At 49.9% G+C, this 13,272-nt stretch overlaps 1 protein-coding gene across 1 annotated transcript; it reads left to right on the forward strand.

The window, feature by feature from the left end:
• The first annotated feature begins 3,961 nt into the window (after positions 1-3,961).
• TAB1 (TGF-beta activated kinase 1 (MAP3K7) binding protein 1) lies at positions 3,962-12,980 on the forward strand. Its single transcript, XM_051608176.1, has 11 exons — positions 3,962-4,037; positions 4,999-5,135; positions 5,322-5,475; positions 6,100-6,186; positions 6,741-6,879; positions 7,358-7,471; positions 9,803-9,914; positions 10,023-10,167; positions 10,560-10,782; positions 11,111-11,267; positions 12,286-12,980. The coding sequence occupies exons 1-11, from the start codon at positions 4,005-4,007 to the stop codon at positions 12,491-12,493; spliced, it is 1,509 nt and encodes a 502-aa protein (XP_051464136.1). The 5' UTR covers positions 3,962-4,004; the 3' UTR covers positions 12,494-12,980.
• The last annotated feature ends 292 nt before the right edge of the window (positions 12,981-13,272 follow it).

The raw sequence follows: 13,272 nt of genomic DNA on the forward strand, positions 1-13,272 counted from the left end.
TTTTTTTGCCCTGCCACTTTCTGCAAGCCTTGCCAAAACTCATGACTTTCCAGCCCCAGCCTCCGTTATCATCAAAACAAGGCAGAAAAAAAATATCTCCCTAAACCTATTTCACAAGCAATCAGTAGAAACTAAATGATGTGATGGCTTCTGCTGGCAATCCTATATTTGCTTCCCATCGTGTGTAGTTTCCAAGCACCTACAGGAGCCCTGCACTGGGGCTGCCCTCTGCTCCCTGCCCCCCACAGCACATTGTTCAATCATGCTCTTCATCTTTCAGCCAGCAGCCCAGCAGTGACCACACTTCTGCATTTTCTACAGAGAACACCTTAATAAAGACAGGAAGGCAGCTGCACAGCTTGGCACCAGAAATACCCTGTGTCTAATCCCTAGCACTGGGGACAAAGAAGCAATGAGAAACAATACATTTACAAAGAGAGAAGGGGAGAGAGAGAGAGAGGGAGGAATGAGAAATATGGGAGTTCAACATGAGAGAGGGAGCTGTCGATCCAGAAGTCAATGAATCATATAATTAATTTATTGGTGCATGGATTATGAGGTTCAGTGACATTCTTGGGGAGATTCTGGCTGCATGAGAATACAGCGTGGTAATTTCTGGGAGGATTTGCAGAAGGTAAGAAGCATAAATAAAACAAAGGCTAAAATAAGCTTGAATGATACAACCAACAAAAACTCTCTTGCTGCAGGATTTCATCTTGCAAATGTTGCATAAAGCTGTTGCTCTCTGAGATATTCATTAAGGAGCACACCGGCTTTGGTAGCACTTTCCTTTGGAGGACTGTGAAATGATGGACAAATATGCATCTAGTACTACAAGCAGCCTCATTTAGTACATCTTGGTATTAAATATCTGCAGGCCAAGTGGTTAATTTCCTCACTTATGGTTAGGGCAGAATCTGGCACCAGTGTTTTCACCTAGGAAAAAAATGTTCTGCACCAGGTCTGTGTTCCAGCCCAAACAGGCAGGAAAAAAAATAAAGCAGAATGACAAAGATTAGTGACTACGACCTGGAGTCAGGCAATTTACATTAGGAGCAGGACACATTTTTAACTGCAAGATGTGACTAGTCATTGTACAAACAAGGAAAGTGGCAGCTTTTCTATCATGTATCTTTAGGAAAGTTGTTTTGCTCTTGCACTGAGATCACATTCTGCCCTATCACACCCACACACAGAGTCTGCTCTTGTTAGTCTCAAACGGACTCACTTATGGATGTAAGACAGAAACGACTTCTAAATTCCCAGCCCTGCAATGCGATACATGCTGGCAGTCTGAGCTCACCACAAGCCTTGCTGATTTCAGTGGTGCTCTGAGCAAGGACAGGACCTGCCTGAGCTCATCAAGGTGCATGACTGCAACCTTGAATGTCATTAAATAAGCATAAGCTTCTGCTGCAATGCTGAGAAAGTGACACTGTGCTTTAAAGCAGAGAAACACACCTGTTGCTTTTTAATGACACGGACAATGCTGTTCTACACATACTTCTGCACCACCAGGAATTCTTCTTGACATTCAAAAGAAAACAAATCTGTCCATCCTACTTTTAATTTTACTTCAGACTTGAGAACCATTCCTGTAATTATTTGTGCCCATTCAAAGCTTTGCTCACAGAAACAGTGCAAAGGACATCAGTGAGACCAAGCATATACAGAAAGCTAAACATGCGGAAACTTGTTTGTAGGCTGAGGTTCTAAATTTAGCATTTTCTTCTATCTTTGGCCAATATAAATCTGAAAAAAAACGCTATTCTGCCTTCATACCTAAGTCTGCTTGAACGGCTGAATATTTGTGAGCCTTGCATGACGGGGAAGGACTAGTAATCTTTGCATCTTTGGAAGAAAGAGATGTAACAAAACAATAGACAAAGGATTTACAGGAAAGGGAGCTGGAATCCTCTAGCAGGGTCCCCTGCAGCAAAAAGCATCATTCCATAGAATGGGGTTAACTAACTGGCAATTAATTCTGAAGTGCATCTAAATCTAATATGTTTGCCACAAAGATGTCATTAAAAGAGTATCAAGCCACTGCTGGAAGTCAGGACTACTTAACACTCCCACCCTCACCACAAATGTACTGCTACACATGACTGAAACTGCACGTCTTTCATGCTGGAGCCTCTTCAGCTTCGATTCACACAGAGAGACGTGCTCTCCCCCAGGCCCCCTGCTGCCGCAGCTTGGCTGGCAGCCGTCACCCGCTTCAAGAGATGCTGCTCAACACACCTGGAGGGCTCTTCTGCTGACTTATAATGCGAAGAAAGTGGGGGCAGTGATTCTTGTGGCTTCTCTCCGGCTCCAGCTGAGCGGATTCAGTGGAAACTGTCCCTCCTGAAAGACCCTACCTCAGCCTAGGAAGGATCTTAAAGAACAGTAAAATCACTGGTCTCTGGTTTTGCCTGTGTCGTTCAGGCAGGCACACAAGCAATTTTGCTGTTGTGCCTGACTCGAGACTACCACGGACTGCTCCAAATTGTGGTGGATACTGAGAATCATCTATCAGCTGTTCTAGACACCTTCCCGTCATTTTCCTGAGGGCACGGTCCCACTATGTCCTTGTTACAGCCTGCAAAAGAGGGTGGGAAGGGGCTGTGGATCATCTCTGTGGGAGACAGACTCCAAGCTGAGACAAATGGATGCCTCTCGTGGTGCCTATGGAGCAGCAGTGCAGCTGGGAGATGGCATATTTGACTTCCCTGGGCTTGGTGTTCCCTAGAAGTTGCACAGAGCAAGACACAGTGCTAAGAAAAACATTTCAGCACCAGCCTCCCTCAGGGCTCTCTGGCACCCAAGGTGATGCCGTTGTAGAAGATCCTCACAACTCTGGCCCTCTTCCCTTGCAGTGGTGGCCGAAAGGTGCTTCTTTCTCACACAACCGAAGGCCTCAAGGGAAGAAATGGAGATGGCTCCATTGTCCCTAGACAAAAGGAATGGGGAACAACAGGGAAACTTAAAAAATCTTTCACTTGGGTGGGATTTCTCTGCTCGGGGAGGTGAGCTGACCACGCTCTCTGCCCCAGCCAGGCAGGCAAGCATCACGCTGGGGCATCCCCGTGGGCTCCCCTGTACCACAGGGCTCACGAGGGGGTGCCCAGGTCTCCAGGGAGTTCCACATTGGGAGCCTCAGCACCTTCCACCACATCGCTCAGGCTGCATTTCCAAGAGCCCTTGAAGCCCTCAGGCCCACGTTGACTTCTAGGCTGTAACATCCCCCGCCACTGGCTGATGGAAAGCTCAACGTGAGCTGACAGAAATGACGAGCCCGGAAAATCCATCTGTATCCTGGACTGCATCAAAAGAAGCGTGGCCAGCAGGCCAAGGGAGGTGACTCTGCCCCTCTACTGGGCTCTCGTGAGACCCCACCTGGAGTGCTGTGTCCAGCTCTGGAGCCCTCAGCACTGGAAAGGTACGGAGTTGTTCGAGCAGGTCCAGAGGAGGGACACAAAGGTGTGGAGAGGGCTGGAGCAGCTCTGCTAGGAAGAGAGGCTGAGAGAGCTGGGGATGCTCAGCCTGGAGAAGGCTCCAGGGAGACCTCAGAGCGGCCTTCCCGTACCCGAAGGGGCAACAGGAAAGCTGGGGAGGGGCTTCTTACACGGGCTTGTAGTGATAGGGCGAGGGGAAACGGGTTTAAACTGGAAGGGAGCAGATTTAAACTAGTCGTTGGGAAGAAATCATTTCCTACGGGGCTGGTGCGACACCGGCACTGTCCGCCCGGGGAAGCCGCGGCTGCCGTCCCCCGGGAAGCGCCCCGGGCCTGCCCCGCCGGGCAGGAGTCGCTGCCCGGGGCGGGGGGGTCGGCACTGGATGATCCGTAAGGCCCCTCCCAACCCCAGCCATCCCAAGGGGATTCCAGGATTCCAGGCGGGCTGCGCCTCAGCGCGGGGCGGGGGGGGCGGGGCGGGGGGCGTGGCCTGCCGCGCGCGGGGGGGCGGGGCCGGGGGGCGGCGGGAGGGACGGGGCCGGGGGAGGCCGCTCCTTGCTGCAAGATGGCGGCGCAGAGGAGGAGCCTGCTGCAGAGCGTGAGTGGCACCTTCCCCCCCTCCGCGCACACGCACCCCCCAGGTGGGTGCGAGGGGCTGCGCGGGGCCTCCTTCTCCTCCGCACCCACCCGCCCCCGCAGGGCCGTGCGGAAGGGAGGGGGAGGCCCGGCGGGGGCGGGGAGCGTCCCGCCCGAGGGGGGGAGGTGGGTGGCTGCCCTGCCGCCCTCCGCGCCGCCTGAGGGCAGGGGAGCCCCGGCGTGGAGGGGGCGGGGGGCGGGGGGGGCTCTGCCTGGTCACCGATACCCACCCCGGAGTGGGGCTGGGCAGTGGGGGGCGGCAGGTGGCCGGGGGGGGCTGAGCGTGTGTTGTGGGCTTCAGGGTGCCCTGCTGTGTGAGGGGACAGCTGGCCTTTGCAGGCCGTGTGTGCGTGTGTGTCTGTGTCTGTGTGCGTGTGTGTCTGTGTGTCTGTGTGTGTGTGTGTGTGTCTGTGTGTGTGTCTCTGTGCGTGTGTGTGTCTCTGTGCGTGTGTGTGTCTGTGTGTGTGTCTGTGTGTGTGTGTCTGTGTGTGCGCCGGGGAGATGGTGGCCCCAGGGATGCCTCTTAATTTCTGGCAGCAGCAGGGCCTCAGTCCTCTTGTCCTGAGCCAGCTACTCCAGCGCGGAGCCAGCGCCTTTCCTGTACTCCCGTGCCACGGGTGCGTGAGTCTCAGAGTCACCAAAGGAAGAGCTAAGCTGGTGCTGGGCTGTATCGAGTGTAAGACTCGGGTGCAAGTTTTGGTTCTTGTTAGCAAGAGCTGGAGGTGTAGCCAGAGCTCAGATTCAGAGGGAAAGGACGTGGTAAGTGATCCAGTTCTGCAGCAGGCAACATGAAGTTACAGGCTGGGGAGGTGTGCTGCCGTCTTAGCAAAGGAAGGAAGGTTGAGAAGAGGATGGGGATGGACTTGCAACCTGTAGATCAGGCAGGTTGCTTGGGCTTTATGCGGTCTCTTTCTGTTTTCCAGGAACAGCAGCCCAGTTGGACAGATGACTTACCATCCTGCCATCTCTCCGGGGTGGGCTCAGCTCCAAACCGTGCCTACAGTGCAGATGGCAAGGGGATAGAGAGTCACCCCTTGGAAGACAACTGGTTAAAATTCAGGTAAGTGGGTTGCACCTGAGACACAGGACACCTGCAGACACAAGGGGAGGTAAAAATGGTATTTAGTTTGTCACACAGGACTTAGAAGAAGAGGGTGGAGCCCGAGCATAGAGGTGTCTGGACGAGCTAGTTACATATGTCTCTCACTGACATCTGTGACATCTTTGCTTCTTCCCTCTTTGACAGGAGTGAGAACAACTGCTACCTCTATGGTGTCTTCAATGGCTATGATGGCAACCGAGTCACCAACTTTGTGGGTCAGAGGCTCTCTGCAGAACTGCTGCTGGGCCAGCTACATGCAGATCACAGCGATGCTGATGTCCGTCGAGTCTTGCTGCAGGTAAAAAAGCTTTGGCTGGCAACGGCTTCTCCTCACTCTACCCACCTCCGCTTTTTACCACCAGGGGAGCAGCATCTGGTTTCTGTGGGGGTTGGAAACATCTGCCAATGGTTGCAATTGCACTCATCCTGAGCAATTGTCGTTTCACTCCCGCCTCATACCCATCTGCCTCCCTGGCTCTGTCAGCACAGTGCTGAGAGCTGTCCAGGAAGCTGCAGCAAGTCTTCACTGGACATGCAGGAACAAGTCAGCCTGTGAAGGAGATGACAGAGAGCAAAAGGGGGAGGTTAGTGTGTGGGGAGACGGATTTGTGAGTGGGCTTTCTTGAGTGATAGGCAAGTTCTTACAGTCAACACACAAAATCAGATAGGTCTCTGACATGGCTGTGTATGTGATCTATATGGTTTTGTCCCCTCTTTTGCATTGTTGCAGGTTGTTTGTACAAGTTGTTAACTAGTTCCACTGAAATAATTGCATTTCAATGTGATGTAGTGACCCTTTACTGTCTGTATATACAGTGATCATCCATTCTTATGAGCCAGTCTTAGGGAGGTGGGGATGGGTAGCCTCAAAGGTCTGTAGGCATTGGACAAGAGCTTAGTTTCTATTTATGGACTTTTTTAGGCTTTTGATGTGGTGGAAAGAAGTTTTCTGGAGTCTATTGATGATGCCTTGGCAGAGAAGGCCAGCTTGCAATCCCAGCTACCAGAGGTAATGTAGCTTTAAGATCAGAGGTTGCTGAAAGTCCTACTTTCCAGATTGCTGGATGAGGTTTGGGCATATTTGTCAGTCTGGTCCAAGGGAGGATGTAATTGAAAATTACTTCTCTGTGGTTCTATTCTGGGAGCTTGTGTGAAGTGAAGCAAGTGTTTTGGTCCATTTCCCAGAGTTCCTATTGTTCCTACTGGCACTGCTTCGACCCATCATGGGTTATCTTAATAAGGAACTCGACGTACCATGGAGAGGAGTTCAGCCTGCATGTGTGGCTTTTCCAGGAAAAAGCCATATGATGCAGATGAGAGGCAAGGCCTCAAATTTGCATGGCATTTGGGCAGATGTGGTTTCTGCTCTTCAGGTGAACTGGGCTGTCGTCTCCAGAATCTTATCAGAACCATGTAATTTGTTAGGATTGAACAAAAAAAGTCTTGGTGTGAGACTTAAGACATACCAAGATGAGTCCCCTCCCTGCAGAATTTTGATTACAGCTGTGGCTGGTCTATGTTGTGGACTGTGTGTTTTAGCTTCCCCCTCATTTTGGGTTCCAGGGTGTCCCTCACCACCAGCTGCCTCCTCAGTACCAGAAGATTGTGGAGAGATTGAAGGTTGTAGAGCAGGAGATCTCTGGAGGAGCCATGGCTATTGTGGCTGTTGTTCTCAACAACAAGCTCTATATCGCCAATGTGGGTGAGTTGTTTTTTCTCTGCAGCTCAGTCAAGGCATTTCTGGAGGTGGTCATGACTCTAGGAAATGAAAGACATTTGAAAGTGGGGGACAGTTTCTTTGGTCTGTCACCAAGGAGGGATAGGCTTGTTAGTTATAGGAGCACTTGAAATCAGCCTGGCTCTTTATCCCTGCGGATGTTGGCTGATGCCATGTGTGTGACCAAAGATCAGAGGTAAAATGGGTTGAGAGGCAGTAGTGCAGCTTCACTGAGGAAGGGAGAGCCTTCTTGTGAGGTCCTTGCTCAGGCCTGGGTGAAAAGCTGCCTAGCAGGCCTACTGTGCTGCAAGCAAGGCTGCTTTTCAGAGATAATGATGAGACAGTACCTGAGCCTTTCTCTTTTCTGTCTTTATTCCCCTCTCCTGTTCCTTTTCCATTTGGATATGTTCTCCCTCTTAATGGCACAGCTATCTGGTGCCTCATGTCGCTGCTCCCACTGCAGGTACCAATCGGGCACTGCTGTGCAAGTCCACAGTGGATGGGCTGCAGGTGACTCAGCTCAACGTGGACCATACGACAGAGAACGAGGATGAACTTTTTCGCTTCTCCCAGCTGGGTGAGTGTTGGGTTTCATGTTCTTGTCTGAGAACAACTCATGCCTTCATTAATTTATCAGGAATAACTCAAGCTGCCAGAAACAATGAATGACCACCAGAAGAAGCTTACTGTAGTTTCAAGTGACAAGTTCAGTGTATTCTTTTCCTGTGTATCTAGCCATTTTGAGGCTACAGAGTGAGTAAGTTCAGCTCAGAAAATGATTTTTATTTTTTTTAAGATTTTGAGAGTTAGTTTTGTGTCTGACTGCCAAACCAACATTGATTTGCCCTCCAGCTGTGTGATTGCTGGTGTTGATAGGAAGGCAGGAGTGGAAGCACACAGCCAGAGGGTGGAAACGGGATGGACAGGATGTGCCTGCTCCTTTGGAGGCAAACCACAGTTTATGCTGGGTCAAGTTCTGTGTGATGCTGCACCCTCAGGATGGTGTGTTTCAATATGGCTTTGTACAAGCTGCTGCAAAAACAGCAGCTATACTTCAGACAGAGCCAGGCCAAGCACTAGTGTATACTGCTCTCACATCAGTAACTGTTGAGCTCTTAATGCTGACTTTTTGCTTTAGGCAATCTCCCTTTTCCTTTACAGTGTTTGACATGTTTTCTTTCTTGGTCTAGAACTAGCCCAGACCGCTAGTGTGATTGCTAGTACTGAATTCTTACTGAAATAATTATATTCTGTACCTTTGTTTAGCTAGATCTAACATGGCATTCTTCATTAGATTCCTAGTAGATATATTATTATCTGGTGAGGCTGTTGATGTGGTAATTTTCAGCTGCTGGGTCTTGTTTAATTCTGTTTCTTTCCCATTTCCTCCTTTCCCCGTACTCCTGCAGTTGGAGTATGTGCTATGAAACAGAAGACTGAATACAAGAATCCAGGGAAAGACACCTTTTGACTGCCTTTCTGCTGCCAAAAATGCAGAATTTAGCTGCAGTCCATAGCAGAACAGGGGTCTGCTAGAAATACTGACCTTAACTTGATGCAGCAGTGGCTCTCCTGGCAGTCCCAGCAGAAGAAAGAGCCTGTGGAGCAAGCCAGTCTGCACAGGCTGTTTTGGGGACCCAAAGGAGGTCATTGTAGGGCTAGGGTGAAGGACAGCGATGAGAGGTAGTGGGGATAGTGTTTGTCATGATGATGCCTGTGTGACACCTCTCCTGGGGGAAAGGAGGGAGAGGTCTTACGCCTTTGTGGCTCTTCACCCAGCAACTTGTTCAGTGCTCCAGGAAAGTTGCTGGGATTTAGACACAACCTCTCTGGCATGCTGAGAGCCTCCCTGTGTTTGTGTCTGTCAATAGTGTGTATCCCCTTGCCAGGAGCTGGCGAATGAGCTGGGCCGTGTCGATGAGTCAGCTTTGGTCTGCAGCAGATGGCAGAGTTGTGTCTTAGTGCTGGGGTAGGTGTGGAGCCATCTGTGCAGTGAGGCTTGGTTTGACTCAGAAGGGAGAGTTTCAGTTGGACCCCTGCCTTCAACTTGTACTGAGGACAGTCATCTCTAGAAAAAAAAAAAAAAAAAATCTCAAAATAACACTTTCTGCCTGTTAGCTCTAGGTATAACCAACAAAGAGGAATTGCCAGAACAGACCAGGTAGGTGGTTCATCTGCTCTGAGTCCTGCCTCAAGTGATAGCTACACCCAGATGATCCCCATTAGAACCTTCTTCTAGATGGGTTTGCCTCCTAACCCTTGCCAGAGGTTTATCCCCTTGAATTTATTTAAATAAATAGTTGTTTGATCATTGTCCTTATTTTAGGAGTAGCCCACATCAGCTTGAGCACTTAAGCAAATTCATTGTCTCTTGTAGATCTCCTTTTTTCTCCCTCTGCAATCTAGTGTATTACTGAAATTGTCACGTGGAGTTTAAGAACAGGGATTAATAGCAGGTGGAAGAAAATGCAGAATCTTTCACATACTATTTCTTCCTTCCTGCCTTCTCCTCCCTTCACACAGTCCAGAGTTGACAGGCACAGATATTTCCCTACCTCTTCAGCAAATGCCTGTGTGCCCAGGCCCGCTGCTGCTGGTGGCTTTGGAGCAGGATGTGGACTTTGTCTCGGGGCCAACCGTTGTATTCAGAATGTGCGTGTCTGGCTGTGTGTGTATCTCTCCTCTTCTCTCCTTCCCAGATTACAGCTAATGAGAAGGTGTCCCTTGGAACACAGCAAACTGCATTTCCTTTTCTTCCTGTTGGGAGTTGATTCTTTGGCATCTTGTTTTGTCTTACAGTTCTCTTTAGCTGTTGGTGTATCTTTCCTCTTTCCTGACAGTGTAACCAGAGGAAGTCCTGAAAATTTCCCAAAGTCAATTTGTTTTATTTTTGTTTTCGATCTGGCAGGCTTGGACGCAGGGAAAATAAAACAAGTGGGAACTATTCGTGGGCAGGAAAGCACTCGGCGCATTGGAGATTACAAAGTCAAATATGGCTATACTGATATTGAACTGCTCAGGTGAGGAAAACTGAGCTTTATGGTTTCAAGCCCTCCTTTTCTTCATGACCCCTCCATTCTCACCTCCTGTGTCACCATTAAATACTAAATAACAACATCTCTTTCCAGTGCTGCTAAATCGAAGCCCATCATAGCAGAGCCTGAAATCCACGGAGGGCACTCACTGGATGGGGTGACTGGCTTCTTGGTGCTCATGTCTGAAGGGCTCTACAAGGCGCTGGAGGCAGCTCATGGGCCTGGGCAGGCCAACCAGGTGAGCCTGCTCACACAGAAGTATTTCCTTGGCTATTGCCTCACTCCAGCAGTGTCAGCTGCCCTCCTACAGACTTTCCTTCTCTTCTGTCCTATGAGTGCTGCCCAGATCAAATGCCTGTGTCACCCTATTCCAGCCTGTATAAAATGGGAGCTGCTTTGCTAAGCCAGTTCTTCAAGGCAGCTGCCTGTCCCTTAGGAGTAGCCCATTAAAGGGAATGGGATGATTCAGGGCACATACCGGGAGGTGAAATTGGCAAGCGTGACAGCTGGATGAGTTGCTGTAAAAAACTCTTGGATCAAATGGTAGGGAGAGGTTTCCCCTAAAATCTCCTAAACATCCTTCATTTTTGTGTTTGTTTGTTGGTTTGTTTTTTCCCCTTCTCTGCTCAGGAGATTGCAGCCATGATAGCCACAGAGTTTGCCAAGCAGACATCACTGGATGCTGTGGCACAGGCAGTAGTGGACCGGGTTAAGCGGATCCACTGTGACACTTTTGCCAGCGGTGGGGAACGGTCCAAGTTCTGTCCCCGGCATGAAGACATGACATTGCTTGTGAGGAATTTTGGGTACCCCCTAGGGGAGATGAGCCAGCCCACGCTGACACCAACGCAAGGTATATTGGGGAGAAAATGATAATGAAATGGAAGGTGGAACATCAGATCTTCTGATCAATCCAGCACTGACCTAACACTGGGAGACGAGATACTCAGTGTAGAAGGAATTAGGAGTTCCTCCACTCAGTGTAGAAGGAATGTTAAAAGGATTATTGGCTTTTGAGACCTGGAGTCTGTGACAATTTGACAGAATACAGTACAGCATCTAAGAAAGGCAGTTTAATATAAATTCTTGTGGTCTCTGGCCCTTCATTGGGCCTTTCTTTGCTGCTGTGCACCCCCAGTCACTCAACTGTGTTTTCTAACTCTTGTTTCCTCCCTTCTCAGGAGGCCGTGTCTACCCAGTCTCTGTGCCATATTCCAGCTCCCAAAGCACAAGCAAGACGAGTGTCACGCTCTCTCTTGTCATGCCTTCCCAAGGCCAGATGGTCAATGGTGCCCACAGCAGCTCAACTCTGGATGAAGCCACCCCCACCCTCACTAAGTAAATGCCCCAATCTCTTGCGACCCACAGTTTTTCCCTGCAGCTTACACTGTGTAAAGAGTTTGAAAAGCAGAGAGACACCTGCCAGTTACCTGTCAATCAATCCCTTATCTGGAGAGTGGCCCTCCTGACTGCAGTATTGACAGCCAGCATAATGTGTTAGCTGGAGATGGGTTGTGTGAGGTGTGGGAATGAGTAAAGCGAGCAGCTCTGAAGCCAGCTCTGGGAACATGGCTTGGGAGCAGCATCTGCTGCTGCTTGTGGAGGGCACTCTGGCAGCGAGCAGCCCTTCTCTTTGGATCTTTGGTGCCAAGTGTGTTGGGTGCTGTGCGTGGAGGGAGTGTGGGTGCCCTTATATTAATAAGGAAGAGGGGCTCTGGAGGTCATCTCTAAGGGTGCTGGAGAGGCTGCGCTGCAGGAGTTGGCTTGCTCAGAGGTGGGAGGCCGGGGTAGAATAAAAAAGGTAAAGACTAGAACTGGATCCTGTTTGGATCCTAACTAGGATCGTAGTTAGTTAGTGGCTCTGGTTTAGGTTCAGCCTTTGGCACAGGGTGGCATGTGTACACATTGCAAAGTGAAGAAGCTCTCCTGTTACTGTGTTCTGGTAGCTGCAGAACCAGTGAGGCTGACACACTAGAGCTGCTTTGGCTGCAACACAGATCACACAGGAATAGCATTCCATTCTGCCAGAGTCTACCCGTAAAGCTCACACTGTATGGGTGTGGGGAGGCCAGCAGAGTGCAAGCCTCTTATTTTTTCATATTCTTTTTCCTGCTTCCTCTTCTCTCTTCCTCAGATGCGTGGTTGTGCTTAAGGCCTTTCAGTTAAAGGTGCATCAGATATCTTTGGCATTCATCAATTCTTAGTGCTCTGATAGAGCAAGAGACTGGACCTTTTTACCTGTTTGCTAAAGACAGCTTGATCTGTGCAGACACTGACACTTGTTCTGGTGCTTTTCTTGTCCAAAGCGTCAAATGGGGAAAAATATTTGGCTCTCACACTCTTTTTCTCTCCATAGCCAAAGCCCGACTGTGACTCTCCAGTCGACTAATACTCACACGCAGAGTAGCAGCTCAAGTTCAGATGGGGGTCTCTTCCGCTCCCGACCCACCCACTCGCTCCAGCCGGATGAAGATGGGCGTGTGGAGCCCTACGTGGATTTTGCAGAGTTTTACCGGCTTTGGAACATGGACCATGGCGAGCAGGGAGCACTGACTGTGTCCTAACCTGGAAATCTGCCTCCTCCAGACACCCTGCGCTCGGCTTCGTGGGCAAAGACTGAGGGAAGAATGAGAGCGCTCCACCGCGGGCTGTGTTCTCCCCGGAGTTCAATCCTACCCAGGATGTGCTGAACACTGGGCTGGGGAGCCTGTGCAGCACTCTCCAGACAGGTGTTGCCTGTGCCACGCACCCCATCCTGACCAGCCTCGTTCCCTCTGAAGCTCTGTGAATAGGGAAGGGGTCTTGAATGCAACCCTCGCTGCAGGTTTTTGCAAATAAAGATGCAGAGAGGGCTCCCTCTAGATAATGCAAGAGTAGGGGCCTGTACAAAGGCTGTGTGTGTGTAGGTGTATGCCTGTGTGCCTGCGTGTGTGCGCGTGTGTGTGCTGTCATAATGTTTCCACAACTCTGTTCATAATGCTGTGATTCCAGTGTTCAACTCCATAGAAGATACCTCTATTTTGCAGAATAAATAACTTATAGCTACAGTCATCGGTACCTATGTGGCTTGCTCTCTTCCTTACAGTGTTGTGTGTGGGTGTGACAGGTCTTGCTGGTGAAACCCTCTGTTCCTCCAGAGCAGGGGGTTACACCTTGCAGCAGGCAAACCTCTTGTAAAAGTGGCCTGAGCCCTTGCAGCAGAGTTAAAAGCACAAGGTCTTTGTCCAGTTGCCTTTGCTGAGCTTTGGCACTGGATTATGGCTTGGAGTTAAAAGTAGAAATTCAGATTATTGGATTTTTTTTGTGGGCAAAATATGTATTGTTCCCCTTGATGCAGGCCATC

This window comes from Apus apus, chromosome 1 (assembly GCF_020740795.1).
Source record: "Apus apus isolate bApuApu2 chromosome 1, bApuApu2.pri.cur, whole genome shotgun sequence".
Lineage (NCBI taxonomy): Eukaryota > Metazoa > Chordata > Aves > Apodiformes > Apodidae > Apus > Apus apus.